The sequence below is a fragment of the Alligator mississippiensis genome, chromosome 15, assembly GCF_030867095.1.
Source record: "Alligator mississippiensis isolate rAllMis1 chromosome 15, rAllMis1, whole genome shotgun sequence".
In the NCBI taxonomy this organism is placed as follows: Eukaryota; Metazoa; Chordata; order Crocodylia; family Alligatoridae; genus Alligator; species Alligator mississippiensis.
In genome coordinates this window covers 1,938,218-1,955,659 of record NC_081838.1, presented here as the reverse complement: position 1 = coordinate 1,955,659, position 17,442 = coordinate 1,938,218, and the positions used below count along the sequence as shown (strand labels likewise).

Sequence of the window (17,442 nt, the reverse complement as noted above, 5' to 3'; positions counted from 1 at the left end):
GCAGTGGCCCCACTCCCCCCTCCCACAGCCTGAGAGCTGTGGCTCTGCCCTTCCCCTGGTCCCGCCCCTGTGGCCACATCTCTCCCGTGGCTCCTGAGCTGTGGCTCCACCCCCACGGCCCCATCCCTTCTAAGGCTCCGGAGAGCTGTAGCCCCGCCTCCCCATAGCCAGGCCCCTCCCATGGCTCCAACCCCGCCCCCACAGGCCCTGGACAGCCGTGGACGAACCTGTTGTTGTCCACGTAGCGGATGAGCAGCGGGTAGAGCGCATACAGGTCCCGGCAGAGCACGGAGAACTCGTCACGGATGAGCATCTCAGCGTCCTCCGTCTCGGCCTTGGCCTCCATGCGCAGCTGCTCCTCCTCCGCCACCACCTTCCCCGCACGCTTCTTCAGCTTCTCCATGGTGGGGATGAAGTGCGAGCGCAGCAGCTCCGGCTTCGCCCGGCTCACAATGGGCTGCGCGAACACTGCCCGGGGTGGGGGGACGGTGGGCACGGACTGGAGCTCAGCCCCCGCCTGCTACCCCGGGATCAGGGAGCCCCAGAAGCAGACCCGAGTCGGGGCTCCTGGGATGGGGAAGGCTCCAGCACCTCATCCCCACCCCTGCCCCCAAATTGGGGCCCTCTGGGAGGGAACAGGCCTCTGCCCATCTTCAATCTCTACCCACGAACAATGCCAGAATTGGGGGCCCCCAGCCGATCCCCCCTGACCATGCCCAGATCAGACCAGAATCGTGCCCCTCACCCCGCGGTACCTGCCAGACGCTTCATCCAGGAGGCCTCATCAATGCCCAAGTTGTTCACGATGATCTTGAGGATGTTTCCCAGCAGGGCGTTGAGGTGCTCGGAGGTGACCTCGGTGCACCAGGGCCCCTGTGGGGTGGTCTCGGGGCCGCGCTCCCACCAGCGCGGCAGGTAGTTGCAGAGCATGGGCAGCGTCACCTCGATGACGTGCGGCATCTCCGTGTAGCGGGCGCCCGACTCCGCCAGGCCCCCGATGTCCTTCATGAGCCGCTCCAGCGGCGGGATGTCAGGGCACATCTCCTCCACCCGGCTTGGCAGACCCAGGACTGTAGGGGTGGGGGAAGGCCGGGTCAGACCCCACCCCTTGTGAGGGACCCCCGGGTCAGGCAGGTCCCCACAGTGGGAAGGGTCACAAGGCAGGACCACGTCCACAGCCAGAGCTGGGACCCCGGGCAGGTGGTCAATGCTGGAAGGAACCAGTTGTGGGGAATGGGGGGGATAGGGGGGAACCAGGCGGAGGGTCTAAGATGTTGGGGAAAGGTTGGAAGACCTAGGGGGTTGGTGGGAGGATCCTGGGGGTGTCTAGGGAGTTGGTGTGGGGGTCAAAGGGGTGGAGGGGAAGGTAGGGAGGTCCATGGGGTGGTCTGGGGGGGTTGGGGGAATGTGGAGGATCCTTTGGGGGGCTAGGGGGTGGGGGAACCATGGTGGGTAGGTGATGGGGTGCATAGGGTGGTCTACAGGCCTAGTGGGGGAGCAAGGTGGGGGGCTGGGGGTGTCTAGGGGATTGGGGGGAAGTGGGGGAAACCTGGGGAGGCCTGGGGAGTTGGTGCAGGAGTCTAGGAGGTGGGGAGGAAGGTGGGAGGGGTCCATAGAGGGGGTCTATGGAGTTAGTGGGGGGGGCAAGGTTGGGGAGCTCCTGGGCATGTCTAGGGCATTGGGGAGAAAGTGGGAGGTCTGGGGGGTAAGGTGGGGGAAAGCAGGGATCCTTGGGGGAATCTAGAGAGCTCAGGGAGTTTGGGGGGTCCGTGCGGGGGTCCAGGGGGGTCTGTGGAGGGATCTGGAGGGGGGGTCTAGGGGTTGGAGGGCTGCCCATGGCAGGGGCACTCACTGGCGCGCTCGCGGGGGGACTTGGTGCTGTAGACGGAGCAGGGGTTGTGGGCGTTGAGGTGCGGCTCCAGAAAGGCGACGGGCATCGCGGCAGCCAAGCGGGCCAGGCACTCACCCAGCGCGGGGCGCTGCCTGCGGGGAGAAGGGGCAGAGGTGAGCCCCCGTGCATGCCCGGCCCCCCAGCCACTCCGCCCCCGGGTATGCGCAGCCTCCCGGCCCCCACCCTGCTCACCGCTCTACGTAGGGGTTCTTGGTGGTGCCCAGCGAGTAGATGCTGCACAGCGTCCGGTAGCAGGAGACCTGCACATCGTCCACTGCGGGCACAGCACAACCTTGGCACCGGCTGGGGGGTGCAATCCCCTCCTGCCCTGGGCCCGCCCACAGCCCCCATCCCTGGGGCTCCACCACTGGCCCTGAAGCTCCATCCACAGCCCTCCCTGCACCACCCTCCTTGTGGCTCCACCCCTCACCCCATCACGGATCCTGAGGCTCCGCCCACTGCCCATCCATCCCTGTGGCTCCACCCCCACGAGGCCCCGCGGCTCCACCCACAGCCCCCACCCATCCCCATGGCTCCACTTCTCACCCCCCAGTGACCCCCCCCCCCCCCCGAGGCTCCAACCACACCCCCAACCCATGCCTGGGGCCCCGCCCCCAGCTCACACATGACGTCGTCGCCGAACTGGTGCTGGGCCACGTGCTCGAAGAGGGAGGTGAGCACGGGCAGCAGCGCCACGGTGGTGTAGTTGATGTTCTGCGCCACCCCCTTGACCTGGGTGCGCGACTGCGAGACCTTGCCCAGCTTGAGGTTCTCCACCATCTTCTCGATGTCCTCGGAGGCGCTCTCGAAGAAGGAGCGCAGCCCCGCCTTCACGATCTCGGGGCCCGACTTCATCACCGTCCTGTGGGGCGGGGCCAGGTGTCAGCTGGAGGCGGGGCCTCAGGGGAGGGGCCACAGGGACTCATGGGGGCTATCGTGGAGGCCACAGGGACCCATGGGGGCTAAGGTGGGGTTATGGGCGGAGTCTGTGATGGGTTGTGGGGTGGAGCCACAGGGATGTGGGTGGAGTTGTTGATGGGCGGAGCCACAAGGAGCAGTAGGGGCTGTGGTGGCAAGGGGGAGCCACAGGGGACACCCCCCTTCCCCACCTAGCTGCTGGGGGGCTCAGTCGGACCCCCACCCTGGCTTGGTCTGGATCTGGGGTGCGGGGCTCACCTGGCATCCAGGGACCGGGCGAGGATGTGCAGACAGTTCACCACAGAGGCTGCATCTGTGCCTGGGGGGGTGGGAATCGCTTGCTTAGCCCCAGAGGTGGGGGGCAGCAGGGCAGAAAGGAGCATCTCCAAGGCCGTGGAGCCAGGGCAGGAGCAGGGGGAGGCAGGTCACCCCCGGGCAAGCTCCCTGGGGCAGAAAAGGCGCTTACCGAAGAGAGAGACCCGGTGCCTGACCAGGGCGGCCAGCTTGCAGAAGAGGCTGACGGCAGAGACAGACGGAGACGGGGGAGAGAGAGACAGAGTGAAAGGCAGAGAGGAAAGGAGCCGTGCACGGGGGGCTGCAGAGGAGCAGGAGGCAGCAGCCGATTCTGCCCACGGCCCGGGAACGAGGGGCTGCGGGTCGGGAGCGAGGCACTGCCCGGGCCGGGGGGGGAGGCAGAGGGCCGCAAGTCAGAAGCGAGGGGCATTGGGGCGGGCAGGGGGCTGCAGGTCCGGAGTGAGGGGCCAGGAGTGAGGGGCTGGCCAAGGAGAGCCTGTCCATCCACCGAGGCTGATATCGGGGTGACCCCCCCCGGCCGCGGTGCCCCCCTCCACATACCTGGTGATCATCTCCTTCTCCTTGTTGGACGCGTGGCCCCCGCTGCCCAGCACCTTGGCTGGCGTGGACAGGAAGTAGAGGCAGTGGTTGTGGAAGTACTGGTTGATGAGGGGCAGCAGGATCTGGGGGGGCAGGGTTCAGGGGTCAGTGGGGGGGTCACGCCAACCCCTACAGGCTCCCCAGAGCAGAGGGGATTGCCCTCCCCAGGCTGTGCCCACTGGGGTTGGAGAGGGGGTGCCACCCCGGCCAGGGAGAGTCACAGCCTCAGGATCCAGCCCCCCCCAGGATCGTGGGCCCCCACCCCGGCTGCAGACAGACAGACTGACCTTGGCAAAGAACTTGATCTCCTGCTCGTGGGGGGACTTCTCCACCCGCCCACTGCTCACCACGGCCTCTGGGGAGAGACGGGCACGAACCATGTTGGGACGAGACCGAAACACAGCCCCCCACCCCCCAGGACAGCACCTGGGCAGCCCCCTCCCTGCCAGGAGTCTGGGCTCCCGACCCCCTTGTCAGTCCCACTAGGCCCTGCTGCCCTCCTGGAGCTGGGGTGGGGACACAGGCTCTGGGCTCCCAGCTCAGCCTGGCCTCGATGGGCTCAGCTCCCCTGCCCCTGCCAGGGCTCAGCCGGCTTCCCCCCCCCGGGGGTCGGGGGTCCCGTACCCAGGTGGGCGATGAACTCCTGCGAGATGTCCATCCACTTGAGCAGCTGCTGCAAGAAGCCGTAGGCGAAGCGCTTCTCGATGGACGACGTGTCCAGCTCCATGTCCTTCAGCCCCCTGCAGCAGCGGTGGGTCAGACCGGGGGGGAGGGGCACGGGCAGGGCTGGGTGAGACCAGACCCCACCCCTCACTCCGCCCTCCCAGGCTCCACCCCCTGGCCCCGCCCCACCCACCTGGTGACGGCGTAGCCGTTGATCTGCAGGAACTTGAGCAGCTCCTGCGCCTTCTCGCGGTCGCGGGCCTTCTCCTTGGCCGTCAGCGTGTCGTAGGGCACCAGCAGCGGGTGGGAACCGCCCCCTGGGGGGGGGACAGAGTCACAGATGGTGGCGGGCGGCACTGACGCACATCAGTGGGGTGGGGGGACAAGGCACGGACCCACTCACCCTTGGCCTCTAGCTCCTGCTTCTTCTTGCGGCCCCAGGTGTTGTGGTAATTCTCAGCCAGCTGCTCCGCCATGGCCTGGGGGGGCAGGGGGAGTGTGAGCTATTTCACGCCCCCGCTGGAAGGGCGTGAGTTATTTGGGGGAGGCGGGAAGGGGGGGGGTCTCACCTGCAGCTCCCTGGAGAGCGTCACCCCCGACAGTTCGATGGGCTGCGGGTTGTAGGTGTGGACGCTGGGGTCGTACGTAGCCTGGGGGGCAGATGGGGGGTGAGGGGCTGTCCAGCCCCCTGCCCCCGTCTGGAGCCGAGGGGGACACCCAGGAATCCTGGCTGCCGGCCCCCCTAGAGCCCTGCAGCAGACCCCCACCCCCTGGTGGACACAGGCATCTGGGTGCGCCCCACCCCCCGGCAAACCCAGGCATCCAGCCCCCCCGCCCCCAACCTGAGCCGACTGGGAGATCTTGCGGGTCTTCTTCTTCTCCCCCTTGTCCTCCTCGCCCTCGCGTGCCTTCTCCACCGTCCACTCCCAGGCAATCATGGCCTTGAGCGACTCCTTGATGGGCCAGCGGTAGATCTCCTTGTCCTGGGGGGAGCAGGGGGGAAGGTGAGACAGGGGCGGAGGGGGCTGAGGTCCTGGGGGACCCCCCAGGACCTCGGGCAGGACCCCTTAGCTAGGAGCATTGTGGGAGCTAGGTCACGGGAGGGCACCCAGGCTGGCTGCAGGCGTAGGGGAGTGTTGGGGCGGCAGCTGGGGCTGGCCAGGGGAGTGTGGGGGCAGCTGGGGGGGTAATACCTTTTCAGAGAAGGTCTTGTAGGGCCGCAGCATGGGGTGCGTCTTGGCCTCCTCGTCCACGGTCTCCCCAAAGGTCCAGTTGTTCTGGATCTGAACGGGGAGAGACAAGGCATCGTGGCCAGAGCCAGAGGGAGGGGGTCAGGCCTCGAGAGGCAGCCACGGGCCCCCCAGGCAGCAGTGCTCTGGGATACCCCCCAACCCTGGAAAGCCCCCCCAGCACTGCCCCACCTGCACCCACAAACGCCTGCAGCCAGCAGCCCAGCCCTGGGATGAGCCCCCAGGGCCCTTGGCTGCTGGCCTTGGAGCAGGTGTGGGGGGCAGGATGTGGCAGGGGGCGGGGGGGGGGGAAGGGGTCAGGCCCCACATACGTTGTCGAAGGCCCACTTCTCGTGCGTGTACTCCGCGTACTTGTTGATGAAGGAGTCCAGCTTCTCGGGGACGATGACGCTGCGGGGAAGGGGGGGCCGTCAGGCAGGGATGGGGGGAGAGGGGCTGCACAGGGAATCAGGATGCGGCTCAGGAACGAGGGGCACTGGCCAGGACCGCAAGAGGTACGGGGGGTGCGGGTCGGGAGGGAGGGGCGCCAGCAGTTGTGGGGGGCAGGACACTGCGGGCTGGGGGGCTACGGCTGGGGATCGAGGGACCGATCCTCACTTGAGCGTCTCGACGGGCTTGGGGTCGAAGTTGCCCTCGGCATCGACGGACGCCTTCTTCTCCGTCTTGGAGGAGTAGCTGGCATCCACGTAGTCGGGCGGGAGGGCGCCGGCGATGGCGCATAGGCACGGCATGGCCAGCTTGTACAGCTCCACGTCGAACTTCTGCACCGCGGAGAAGGGGGAAAGGCTCAGGGGGTGGCACCGTGGCCCGCCTCCCCCCAGCCCTCCCTGCCCCCGGCCCCTCAGCTGACCTTATGGGACAGAGACTCGAAGATGCCCCAAAAGAGCTTGCGGGTGAGGTGCAGCTCCTCCTCGGAGGTGATGCCGTAGTTGGCCCAGCCCGTGGGCAGGCAGTAATACTTCCAGCACCGCTCATAGTGGTTGGTCAGCAGCTGTGGGGGAGCAGAGGCCGGGCAAAGGCATTGCAGAGCCCTGCACCCACCTCCTCCATCGCCCTCAGCCCCTCCCAGCGCCACTCACCTTGAGGGGCATCTTGGAGTACTCGTTGAGGATGGGCACGTCGAAGACCAGCCGGCGCAGCAGGTGCTGCAGCATGGAGGGCCGGATGTACCTGGGTCAGGGGAGGGGGTGGTCACGCTGGCGCTCTCTGCTCTGGACCACCCCCACCACCGCCACCCCCAGGCTCCTGGACGGAGCCAAGCCAACCGGGGTCATATGAGAACGAGAGCTGCTATGGACGGGGTCAGACCCCAGGTCCATCCTGCCTGGTCTCCTGTGTCCCGGGGCAGCAGAGAGTGGCACTGAATGGGAGAGGGACGGGGTCTGAGCAGGGTTTCCCCCGTTCCTCTCCCCTTCGCAGCCATCGAGGGTCCAGGACGTGGAAACCACGAGGCCGTGCCCCGCACTCTCGCGCCCCACAGCCCCTTTCCCCCAGCACGGGCCCAGCCCCCGGGGGGATCTGGATGAAGTCTCCACTCTCCCCACACCCGGTGCCCACAAGCTCCCCCTTTCACCCCACGCAGAGGGGAAACGACCATCCTGATGTCAGTGTTACACTGCCCGCCTGCTCGTTTCATGCCAGGACCCCTCGTCATAGTTGCATAGTTTCTAGGGTTGGAAGGGACCGGAGCAGATCATCAAGTCCGAACCCCTGCCCTGGGCAGGGAAGGATGCTGGGGTCAAACGACCCGGCTAGGTGTTCATCCAGCCTCCTTTTGAAGCCCCCCAGGGTAGGAACGAGCACCACTTCCCTTGGAAGTTGGTTCCACGTTGTCCTCGTCTGGTGAGACGGCCAGAAATCGATCCCCCGGGACCATCTCTTTGACACTTTGTACATTATAAACCCTTGTCCTGTCCCCTCTGCAACATCTCTCCTAACCCGACCAAGCCTGGCCTCATTAGTCTCCCCCCCGCCAGCACTAATCCCCCTCACTGCCCTTCTCTGCACCTTCTCCAGCTCTTGCCTCACCCCTTGCAGGTGCGGGGAGCAGAGCTGGGCGCTGCATCGGAGCTATAAATGCGCCGTGGGTTGATAAAGGGGCAGCGTGACAGGGCCAGGAAGGACCTGGTGGCACAGAGGCCCCAGGAAGACCCCCAGCATCAGGCAGGATCTCAGCACCCCCCACCCTCATACCGGCACAGGGCCATGAGGCACTCCTCGATGACGTCGCGCTGGGCCTTGGTGAGGGAGCGCCCGCGGGACAGGCGGTACACGGTGTGCAGCATGGAGTCCACCATGATGGCACGGTGCTCGGTCCCGGCGAAGAGCGGCGCGTACTTGGTGATGAGGGGCAGCACGGCCAGGCACAGGTAACGGTTCAAAGCCAGCGCCATCTCCGTCGTGCTGAATGCGGCCTGGGGGGGCAAGGAGCAGGGGGGGTGTCACCCACCGGGCAACCCCAGGGAGGTGTGGGACCAACAGGGCTGGACTAAAAGACCCCTTTCGTCTGATTGCGGGGGGGCTTAGGGGTCCGCCAGGGTGGGTGGGGGTCTCTGGGGGGGACCGGGCCCAGCACGCACCGTGTCGAGGGAGGCAGCGGCCCGCATGTCGGGGAGGAAGCCGACCTCCAGCACGTGCAGCAGGAAGTCCTGGTTCTCGATGCCGTAGACGCGGTCCAGGAAGAGCACCGTGGGCGCCTTGTGGTCAGGCACGAAGCTGGCCGACATCTTGGGCTCGATGATGTTCCCGTCTGCGGGGGCAAGGTGGGCAGGGGCTGGTGAGGGGACCTGGCCCCCCCACCCCACACCAGGGTCCGCCGTCGAGACAACTGTTCATGTCCCCAGAGCCCCCTTCCTAGCCCCTGCGGGCCCCCCACCCCTGAGCCAGCTGCCCCACTGCCAGCGGGGTGCATTGGAGCTGGTAAAGGTCCGTACCCTCCTCCACCCACTCTGGGGCCCACTGATGTCCCTAGAAGGGGCTGGTCCAGCACCCTGGCCCGCAGGTCCAGACCCAGACCCCGCCTCCTGCGCCCACACCCACCCAGGCTCCACCCCCACGGCCCCGCACCCTTGCCGAAGGATGGGATCTGCAGCGGGAGGCTGATGACGCCGACGAGATCCTCCAGGGGCACCAGGGAGCGCAGGATAGCGCGGATCCGCAGCGCCTCGCCCTTCCCGGCCTGGATCAGCTGCAGGGAGGGGAGGGGAGGGCGGGGTGGGGGTGAGGATGCTGGGAGCCCCCTGCCGGGGCCCAGCCCTGCCCCCCATCCCGAGCCAGGCGCTTACGTGCATCTCGGGGGCACAACGCCCCAGCAGGTCGATCAGGGCCGCGTAGAAGGACATGATGGCATTGCCCAGGTGCACCCGGTTCTCCTCGTGCACCTCCTCCCCGCCGAACCTGCCAGGGCAAGGGCGGCATCATGGGGCGTGGAGTGTGTGCACGCGCACGTGCGTGTGTGTGTGTGTGCATGCTGCTGGCCTCACAAATCCAGAACCGAGACTTCAGGACACGCACGCAACCCATGTGCATGCAGAACCCAGGTCTCTGGGGCGCGCACACGCAGCACAAGCTTGTGCAAGGAGCACAGCCCTGCGCCTGCCCCCCCAGCGAGCTGGTACAAGTGCGCCTCCCACCGCATGCCCCCCCATGCCCCCCAGGCACGCACAGCTCGCGGCGCCGGTCCTTCTTGATGGTGGGCCCATCGCGGGCAGGGTCCTCGGAGATCTTGATGGCCTCCTCGATGGCGGCCAGCAGCCCGCTGCCCCCCTCCCCGCGCAGTGCCGGGCCAAAGCACTCGGGGCGCCGGATCAGCAGGCGGACCACCACGCTGGCGTTCTCCTCCACGCTCTCACCTGTGGGGACGATGCGGGCTCACGTGGGGCACCAGCCAGGGTGGGCGCAGGGTGAAGACCCCTTCCCACCCCGCCACGCCCGTGCCCCCGGGCTCACCGTTGACGAAGACAGCGAAGCGGAGGAAGTCGAGGTAACGCTCGCCCCCGCACGGGTTCCACCCGATGTCGGGGTAGCCCTTGGAGAGCAGCATGGGGCAGCTCTGCAGGCCGGAGCCCGCCAGGTACGTCACCACCTGCGGGGCAGGAGGGGCAGAGGGTCAGCCCGGGGCTGCGCACGCCTGCCGCGGCCTGGCTGGGACTCTGCTCCCCCGTCCCCCACCTCCCCAGACCGCAGGGTCTCCGCGGCCCCTCAGCCCGCTGGCCACGGCACCCAGACCTGGGGCCCTGTTGGTTGTGCGGCGGGGGTCCCTACAGCCCCCGCCACGGCCTCCTCACCTTCTCCAGGTCCTGCTCCTTGAGGGCCAGCGCCAACTCGTTGTTGTCGATCACCGAGGCGGCTGCTACGTCCAGCGGCGTGGAGCCCCGCATGCCTGGAGGACGTGGCAGAGAGCAGGGGTCAGCACGGGGCAAGGGGAGCTCACACATGTGGGCACGTGTGTGCACGCTGCAGCCAGGAAGCAGCCCCATGCCCCTGTCCCCGGCTCACCCAGGCCGATGCCGCTGTTCTCCAGCAGGTAGCCCAGGTGGTCAAACATGGAGCGCTGGTTCTGGCGGCTGATACGGCAGAAATAGCAGAGGAAGCGGCAGCAGTTGGTTACCATCTTGGGGAACCGGATCTCCTGGGGGTGGGGGGAAACAAGGCAGCTGGGACACCCTGCGTGCCCCGGCCCCAACACTCACCCACAACCCGGCAGTCCCCTGCCCCGTCTCTAATGCGGCTCGCTCTCGCCAAGGTGCGAGGAACACACCAGTACAGACTGGGAGGGGGGGATGTCCTCGGTAGCAGGGGCACAGCCTCTGCCTGGGGTCTCTGGAGGGTCTACAGCAGCTGCCACAGCCCCCTGCCATCCCTGGGGCAGGGTCTGGTGTGATACCCGGTGCGGCGTCAGGGCTGACAGGAGTTTTATGAAGGGCTTGAAGGGTCTGAGCCCGTCTATGGCAGCTCTCACGTTCTTATGGGCTGGTTTGGACAGGGCTGATCCCTGTCCCTCCCGGCCCCACTTCTCCACAACTAACAAGCTTGGTGGGAAAGGCCGGAAAAAGCTGCCCCAGCTGCTGCCCCCCACCCCCGTGCAAGGTAACCCTCGACTTACCTTGGACTCACCACCGCCCAGCACGCTCACCATCACCTCCATGACCGTCTCGTGCATGCCCAGAGCTCGCATCAGGTTCGGGTGCTGGTAGAAGACTTTGTTGTTCATGATGTTCCTGCCCAAGGAGGAGAGGCATGGTCACGGCTGAGGGCGACGCTAGGGCAAGGGGCGACACGAATGGCCGGCTGGACTGCACCACCATGCCCCTCCGGGAAGACTGGGCAGCCCGGAGACCCAAGCGCCCTCTGAATGGAGCATGCGGCTCCTGAAGTCTGCTGGTCCTACACAGCAGCCTCCGGGACTGCACATCAAGAGCGAGGGACACCTGAGGGGCTGGAGCCGCGGGTGGGGAGCAAGGGCTCGCAGGGTTCGGGGCCGGGGTACCCGATGCTCTGGATCATGAGGTTCTCCTCCTCGGGGCCCATCTGCACGATGAGCAGGGAGCGGATCTGGCCCAGGCTCTCGAGCAGGCTGGTGGTGTCTTTCACGGAAACAGCGCTGATGGTGTAGGCACGGGGCAGGGCGCGCAGCAGCTCGCCCACGCCGTCGTACTGCCGGTGCAGCAGGCTGAACATGACGCGCACCAGCTCGGGGCTCTGGATGAACGACTCCTGCGCCCAGTGCACCACCGTGTGCGAGACCAGCTCCTGCAGTGTGCCTGGAAGAAGGGGATGAAGGGGGGGGGGGGGGTCAGCACTGCCAGGGGACACCCCTGCTCCCCGCATCCACGTGGGCAGGGGGGAACCTCCTCCACCCCCGCAGTTGGACAGGCAAACAGGAGGACAAGCGGATGGGCGGTCGGACAGACAGCAGCACAATCGGACACACACAGTCACACAGGTAAGATGGGTAAGAGAGCACGAGAGGGACGACGGGATGGACAGACAGGCAGGCAGATGCACGGACCAACAAAAGGGCAGACACACAGCGTGACAGCTGGAGAGCCGGACCGAAAGCCAGCGTGCAAACGAGACAGACAGGCAGACCCCAGCCCCTCAGCCCCCGCTCACTGGGCGCTGGCTCCTCCTTGGGGGGCAGCTCCTCCTCGTCCTTCTTGCGCAGGTTCATCACGCGTTGAACCAGGCCCATCAGACGCCGGTGCAGCGACATGTCCTCCGCCTCTTCCTCCTCCTCGCCCTGGTCCTGGATGCCTGCCGCCAGGGAACACCCCCTGCATCAGTCCCAGGGCCGCTGGGAACCCACCGCACCCCCCTGCCAGGACATGGCTTCCCCCCAGCTGGCACCGCTGCCATGGGGGTGGGCACGGGGTCCTCACCACAGTGGGCCAGCAGATCGGCGTGGAACTCGAGCAGCTCGTCACGGATGTCCTCGGGCACGGGGCACTCCTCCTCCTCGCACTCGTTCTTGAAGTGCACCAGCATGTTAATCTGAGGGTGGGATCGGGGGCAGTCAGGGCTGGACCCTGCCTGCCAGAGCAGCTGGGAGCCCCCTCCAGGCTGGCAGTCCCCAGGGAAGAGGCAGGGGTTGGGGGCCGACCTGCTCCTGGGGCGGGGAGCGGAACTCGCGGGTGCGCCGCGCGGTCTCGGCGGCCGTCATGGTGAAGGCCTGCATGAGCTGGTTGTAGCGCAGGCGCTGGTTGCTCTGCAGCCGCTCCATGTAGCGCTCCGAGAAGGCGATGATGGACTCCACCCGGTGCTGCAGCTCCCGGTCGCAGAAGTACTGCAGCAGGTTGCACATCTGCAAGGCATCAAGGGGAAGGAGTGGGCCAGGGGGTCAGCTCCGTGGTCACCCCACCTCTGCGCCCCACCCCCTGGCTGGAGGCTTTGGCAACAACCCTGGACCCTGGGTGGCTCCATGCGTGGCACCAGGACAGCGTGGAGGGGCCCGCACCTTGGCAGCTGCTGCCTGGGGAGTGGGTGAAAGGCCCAGGCTGCCGGTGCCAGGGCCCGGGCAGTACCAGAGGGTAGGGGTGTGGCAGAAAGCCACCTTTGTCTCCCCACAAAGTCTCTGCTCTGTGACAACTGTGATTAGGATGGGCCCAGCAGAGGGTACACACCTTTACCCTCTCTCTTTGGGTAACCTGAGCTGGATGCGTTCCTGAGGGAGGGGGAAACCTGCTCCCTCTGCCTACGTGACTGGCGTCACAGACCTGGGTGAGGGGCTTCCTTCCTGGTGGGCTAGAGTCTGCCCAGCAACTAGTGATGTATTTCAAATTGGTTGGCTGACAGCCAACAGGTGCTGGCCTCCATTGGACCAAGTAAGTGAGGTCACAAGGGCTATATAAGTTAAGGACTGCCCGGGAGGAGGGGGCAGCAGGCATGAGGGATGCTCAGGAACAAAGAAGAGCGGTACCATCTGAAACTTGCTCTCTCTCTCAAAACTCGTGATCAAGGAACCGCCTGCCTCCAGAGGGAATCTCCACCTGCCTCCGGATGACACTTGTGAGGAAGCTACCTGAGATCCACCTAGATATACAGCTTGCAGGAATTCAGATGCGAGATCAAAGGCTACCCAGCCACAGGAGTTTGCTCGATGGGATTTCTCTGATATTGCCCTACCCTGTACCCTACTCTAACCCTACCCTCTGCAACCAATAAAGTTCTCCTTTGTGACCAGTGTAGGAGACTTATTCAGGGGTGGGTTTAATTATGCCCAGAAGGCCCCTTGGGTCTGCGGACTAAGGGAGACTTTCCTTTCTGGCCCCCGACTTGGGGAAGTGCCCCAAGTTCGTGTATTGGGTCGAGTACCCATAGGACTATTAGGCCTGTGTTTCCCCAAGAACACAGGTCCCAGACAGTCCCTTCTCAGGGTGGTGGCAGCACATTTACCCCCAGACTCTGTGGTGGGGCTCAAAAGGGGGTCTGCCAGGGCTTAGGTGCCCCTAGAGGGACACGTGGAGTCCAGAAGGTGGACAGGCATGGTGAGGTGGGAGGCTCAATGCAGGAGCTCCCCCTACTGGCCCACCACAAGGGGCAGCACCAAGGGTTAGGGCAGGGGCCACGCAGACCCCTGCTTTTACCTGCAACTTGACAGATTCGGGCAGCTTCATCTGCAGGAGCCCTTCTTCCAGCCCCTCGTCTTCCTCCTTGGCCTCCACCTCGCCAGCCTCGATGGCCTTTATCTCCTCCGACTTCTCGCCATCCTCCTCCTCCTTCTCCTCCTCCCCCTCCTCCTTCTCTTCCCCCTCCTCCTTCTTCTCTTCCTCCACCTCCTCCATTTCGCCAGCACCATCTGCCTCCTCCCGGGGCTCCCCAAAAACATTGGGCTCGATCATCTTGAGGATGTGGCACACATCGCCATCCTCGAAGACGCCCATGATAAGCAGGGTGGAGATGAGCTTGAGCACGGGCACGAACTGGAACTCCACACTGCCGCCCACGGGGTCACGTGTGTGCTGCCCGCCGTCCTGCACAGCCTCCGTCAGCATGTTGATGGCCTTGGCCTTGAGCACGTCCAGCGGCACGAAGGGGCTGAGCTGGTAGCGCTCAGGGCTGGTGCTGATGAAGCAGGGGTGGGAGAAGTGCAGCTGGGGCCGCAGGCAAGTGCTCAAGCCCACGCCGGGGAGGCCAGGCTTCTTGGAGCCAGGCGGGAAAAGCGTGATGCTCTTGGTGTCGTCCGTCATAGGCAGGATGAACTCGTTGCTCATGGTGACGCGGGCGCGGCGGGCCGACTCCAGGTGCATGCCAATGAGCAGGTCATAGTAGCCGCTGCGCAGCAGCCCCGGCAGCTGGGTGCTCTCGATGGTGTAGAGCAGCTGGGACTCGTCCACGTGGCTGCAGAGGGCATGAGCCACGCCATTGTTACCCAGCGCGCACACCGCCTTGTACAGCTTCAGCGTGTGGTAGTGGAAGCGCAGCAGGTCCTGCCGCTCCGACAGCTCCAGGATGTCGATGCACCTGGAGGAGGACGGGAAAGGGGCAGGGGGTTAGGCCGGCACACCGGGGCGCTCTCCCAGCCCTGCCTCGGAGAAGATGGCTTCCTGGGCTTTACACGGATGCCAGTAAATGTCACACATCTTCTTTTTGGGTTGTTACGGGCAGTTAACAACCTACTGCTCCCGTCAGCTACAGGAGATGCTCCTCTGCTCTGGGATTTTGGAACGGGACAGGAAACGTGGTCTTGACAAACCCCTCTGGGTAAAGCACCTCCAGAGCCTCAGGGCTCACGGCCAGGATGGAGTGACCAGCCCCTGCTCTGGCCAGCGGCTGGCTGCTGACCTGTTCTCCTCGGGGATGTGCAGCGCCATCATGAGCAGCGGGTCGGTGCACTCCACCATCCAGCCGTGGCGCTCGCTTGCCCGGGCTCCGTCCACAGACAGGAACTCATTGGGCATCCGGCTCCAGGAAACAGGCGTCAGCATCTGGATGAGGAGCCGGGGCGGGCACTGGGGCTCGGGGTTCTTCCGCTCGCTGTAGAACATGGCGGCCGAGAGGGGCATGATGTTCTGGGCAGGATGGAGACGGGACGAGTCAGCGCTGGAGCCGCGCAGGGAACCCAGGAGTCCTGGAGCCTGGCCCCCAACTTGCTGCAAACCCCTAGACTCCGTGTCCCCCCCAGAGCCAAGGTGCAGAACTGGGGGGTCCTGACTCCAGACCCATGCAGTGCCCACAGCGCCTCAGAGAGACCCCAGGAGTCCTGGATCCTAGTCCCAGCCCTCTTCTAAAGTCTAGGCTTCTCTTTCTTCCTAGTCATGGGTCAAACCCAGGTGTCCGGGCTCCCAACTCCCCCTCCTAGTGTAGACGCAAGCAGAGTGAACATGTTTGACCCTGGGATGGGACTTCCAGCTGGGTGCTGCAGGAGACTGGGTGGAGCCGGGCTGGGAGGGTGCTCCTACCTTCAGCTTGCCCAGCTCGAACTGGATGACGTTCTGGCTGGTCGGGAGGACAAAGACGGCCGGGAAGAGCTTCGTGTTTGGCTCCACCTAGCGCAAAAAGCACGTGGGCTCAGACGTGGTTGGCAACAGCCCCGTGCTGGGACTGGATCCGTCTCCTCCCCTCTCTTTCCCCCTCCTTGGATCTCCCGGAGGCCCCAGACCCCGAGCTGGCCCCGCTCACCTGGAAGAAGGTGTTGACCTCCTTCCCGTTGGCGGTGAAGGTCATGAGGCCCGTGGCCAGGTCCACCAGGCAGCCGATGACCAGGTCCACGTGGCTGATGCGGGCTTGCTGTGTGTTGCTCACAAAGTCCCCGCCCCAGACCATGTAGCAGTTGCTGCGCTTGATGCTGCCAGGGCAGAGGGAGGGCCACGGATGATGGAGCGGTCCAGTGAAGCCCCCCCCCACCCCGTGGCCCTGTGCCCAGAGCCCCCGCTCACCTGTCGTGGATGTTGCCCCTGTCATCACCCATGGTGACGGTGACGGTGCGCACCTTGGACAGGTCGAAGGCAGCGTCGTGCTGGTGGTAGTCGGGGGTCACCCAGCCCACCCAGGCGCACGTGGGCTCCTGCCCAGCAAAGATGCGCACGGAGTAGTAGTACTGCAAGGGAGAGGCAACGGTGAGGGGTGAGGGCATGGCACCCCCCCATGAACGCCCCCCAGCACGGCTCGTCCGACTGCCCCCCCCCCCCCCAGCACTGCACCCCCTGCCGCCCCCGCTGCTACCGTGGTGGTGTTCATGATGATCTCGGGGTCATCGCGGTCGTCGGGCACCACTTCCTCCTCCAGCCGCGGCACCGTGGGCACCACGGGGGGCGGTGCGATGAACGCCGGCTTCTTGGCCTTGAAGAGGAACCTGATGGGGGCAGGAGCAAGGGGTCAGCGCCGACATCTGCGCGGTGGCCCCCAAGATGCCCCCGGCCACCAGGATCCCACGCTGGGACAGGGCTGAGACCCAGCCCACGGGCCGAGGTGCACCGTGTCGCTCAGTCCTGAGAGCCCTCGGGGAATGCTTCCTATCAGGGCTGCAGGGAGAAGGACACTGCCCTCCCCTCCACCCCCTGCCCCTGGATCAGGACTGGATTGGGTGCCCCTGCCTCCCCAGGAAGCAAAAGCCCCCTCTGCTGACCCCCTCTTGATCTTGCTCTTCTCCGTGGCGGCATCCTTCTCGTTCTCAGCCCGAGGGGGCTCCTTCGGTGGGGGTGGCGCAGGGACCGCCGCCTTGTCCTTCTCGGCCTCCTCGGCCTCCTTGCGGCTGGCCGACTTGCGCAGCACCTCGAACTCGGAGTCGGGCTCGACGTCCTTGACGTCCTCCTCGGGGATGGTGAAGGTCCGGGTCAGCGGCGTGGTGCCCGCGCCCACCTTGAAGGTCTCGTGGAACTGCACGGGCATGCTGAGGCGCAGGAACAGCAGCTCCGTCACCGCGTTTTGCGAGCCGAAGGTCCGGTGCGTCAGCCGCAGGCAGGGCGGGCTGTCCACCGTGCCGTCCATGCGCGACACCTGCGGGGAGGCGGGAGCCGGCGGCTCAGCACGGGGCAAGGCTGGGGGGCCGCTGGCTTAGAGCTGGCGGGGGGGTAGGGTTGTAGGGGGACTGGCTTGCAGCTGGTTGGGGGGGCTTGGGGACTCTGGGGCCACCGGCTCGGACCTGGGGGGTGTGGGGACCCTATCAGCCCTCAATTTGAGCCCTGAGAGGGGCACCTATCCCTCCAAGCCATGCATTCCCCTCCACCCCTGGAGTGGGACCCCCCGCCCCTGAGGCCTTACAAGAGGGGGACCCCCCTTTCCAAAGGACTCCCAGCGCAAGGCTCCCCTCATCCCTCCTGCTCCCACGTTCGGTGCCCCCCACACCCAACCCAGCCTCCTGTGCCGGAGGCAGGACAGCCGGAGCCC

At 66.0% G+C, this 17,442-nt stretch overlaps 1 protein-coding gene across 6 annotated transcripts in view; it reads right to left on the bottom strand.

The window, feature by feature from the left end:
• RYR1 (ryanodine receptor 1) overlaps positions 1-17,442 on the bottom strand; it is a 57,552-nt gene that overhangs the window by 20,545 nt on the left and 19,565 nt on the right. For all 6 annotated transcript variants that reach the window (XM_059719361.1, XM_059719363.1, XM_059719362.1 and 3 more), the window contains exons 29-67: positions 16,682-17,052; positions 16,279-16,408; positions 15,993-16,153; positions 15,736-15,901; positions 15,516-15,602; positions 14,899-15,125; positions 13,701-14,577; positions 12,218-12,418; positions 11,997-12,108; positions 11,731-11,871; positions 11,105-11,378; positions 10,721-10,835; positions 10,114-10,246; positions 9,903-9,997; positions 9,565-9,700; positions 9,281-9,467; positions 8,901-9,012; positions 8,683-8,803; positions 8,196-8,365; positions 7,810-8,030; positions 6,696-6,786; positions 6,467-6,607; positions 6,214-6,377; positions 5,928-6,006; positions 5,560-5,649; positions 5,209-5,349; positions 4,936-5,016; positions 4,770-4,845; positions 4,560-4,683; positions 4,328-4,443; positions 3,991-4,058; positions 3,665-3,786; positions 3,276-3,325; positions 3,068-3,128; positions 2,515-2,753; positions 2,084-2,165; positions 1,853-1,983; positions 756-1,070; positions 228-468 (exon numbers count right to left, since the gene is read on the bottom strand). In XM_059719361.1, the coding sequence (XP_059575344.1) occupies positions 228-468; positions 756-1,070; positions 1,853-1,983; positions 2,084-2,165; positions 2,515-2,753; positions 3,068-3,128; positions 3,276-3,325; positions 3,665-3,786; positions 3,991-4,058; positions 4,328-4,443; positions 4,560-4,683; positions 4,770-4,845; positions 4,936-5,016; positions 5,209-5,349; positions 5,560-5,649; positions 5,928-6,006; positions 6,214-6,377; positions 6,467-6,607; positions 6,696-6,786; positions 7,810-8,030; positions 8,196-8,365; positions 8,683-8,803; positions 8,901-9,012; positions 9,281-9,467; positions 9,565-9,700; positions 9,903-9,997; positions 10,114-10,246; positions 10,721-10,835; positions 11,105-11,378; positions 11,731-11,871; positions 11,997-12,108; positions 12,218-12,418; positions 13,701-14,577; positions 14,899-15,125; positions 15,516-15,602; positions 15,736-15,901; positions 15,993-16,153; positions 16,279-16,408; positions 16,682-17,052 (6,449 nt within the window). The remainder of the gene's footprint in view (positions 1-227; positions 469-755; positions 1,071-1,852; positions 1,984-2,083; positions 2,166-2,514; positions 2,754-3,067; positions 3,129-3,275; positions 3,326-3,664; positions 3,787-3,990; positions 4,059-4,327; positions 4,444-4,559; positions 4,684-4,769; positions 4,846-4,935; positions 5,017-5,208; positions 5,350-5,559; positions 5,650-5,927; positions 6,007-6,213; positions 6,378-6,466; positions 6,608-6,695; positions 6,787-7,809; positions 8,031-8,195; positions 8,366-8,682; positions 8,804-8,900; positions 9,013-9,280; positions 9,468-9,564; positions 9,701-9,902; positions 9,998-10,113; positions 10,247-10,720; positions 10,836-11,104; positions 11,379-11,730; positions 11,872-11,996; positions 12,109-12,217; positions 12,419-13,700; positions 14,578-14,898; positions 15,126-15,515; positions 15,603-15,735; positions 15,902-15,992; positions 16,154-16,278; positions 16,409-16,681; positions 17,053-17,442) is intronic.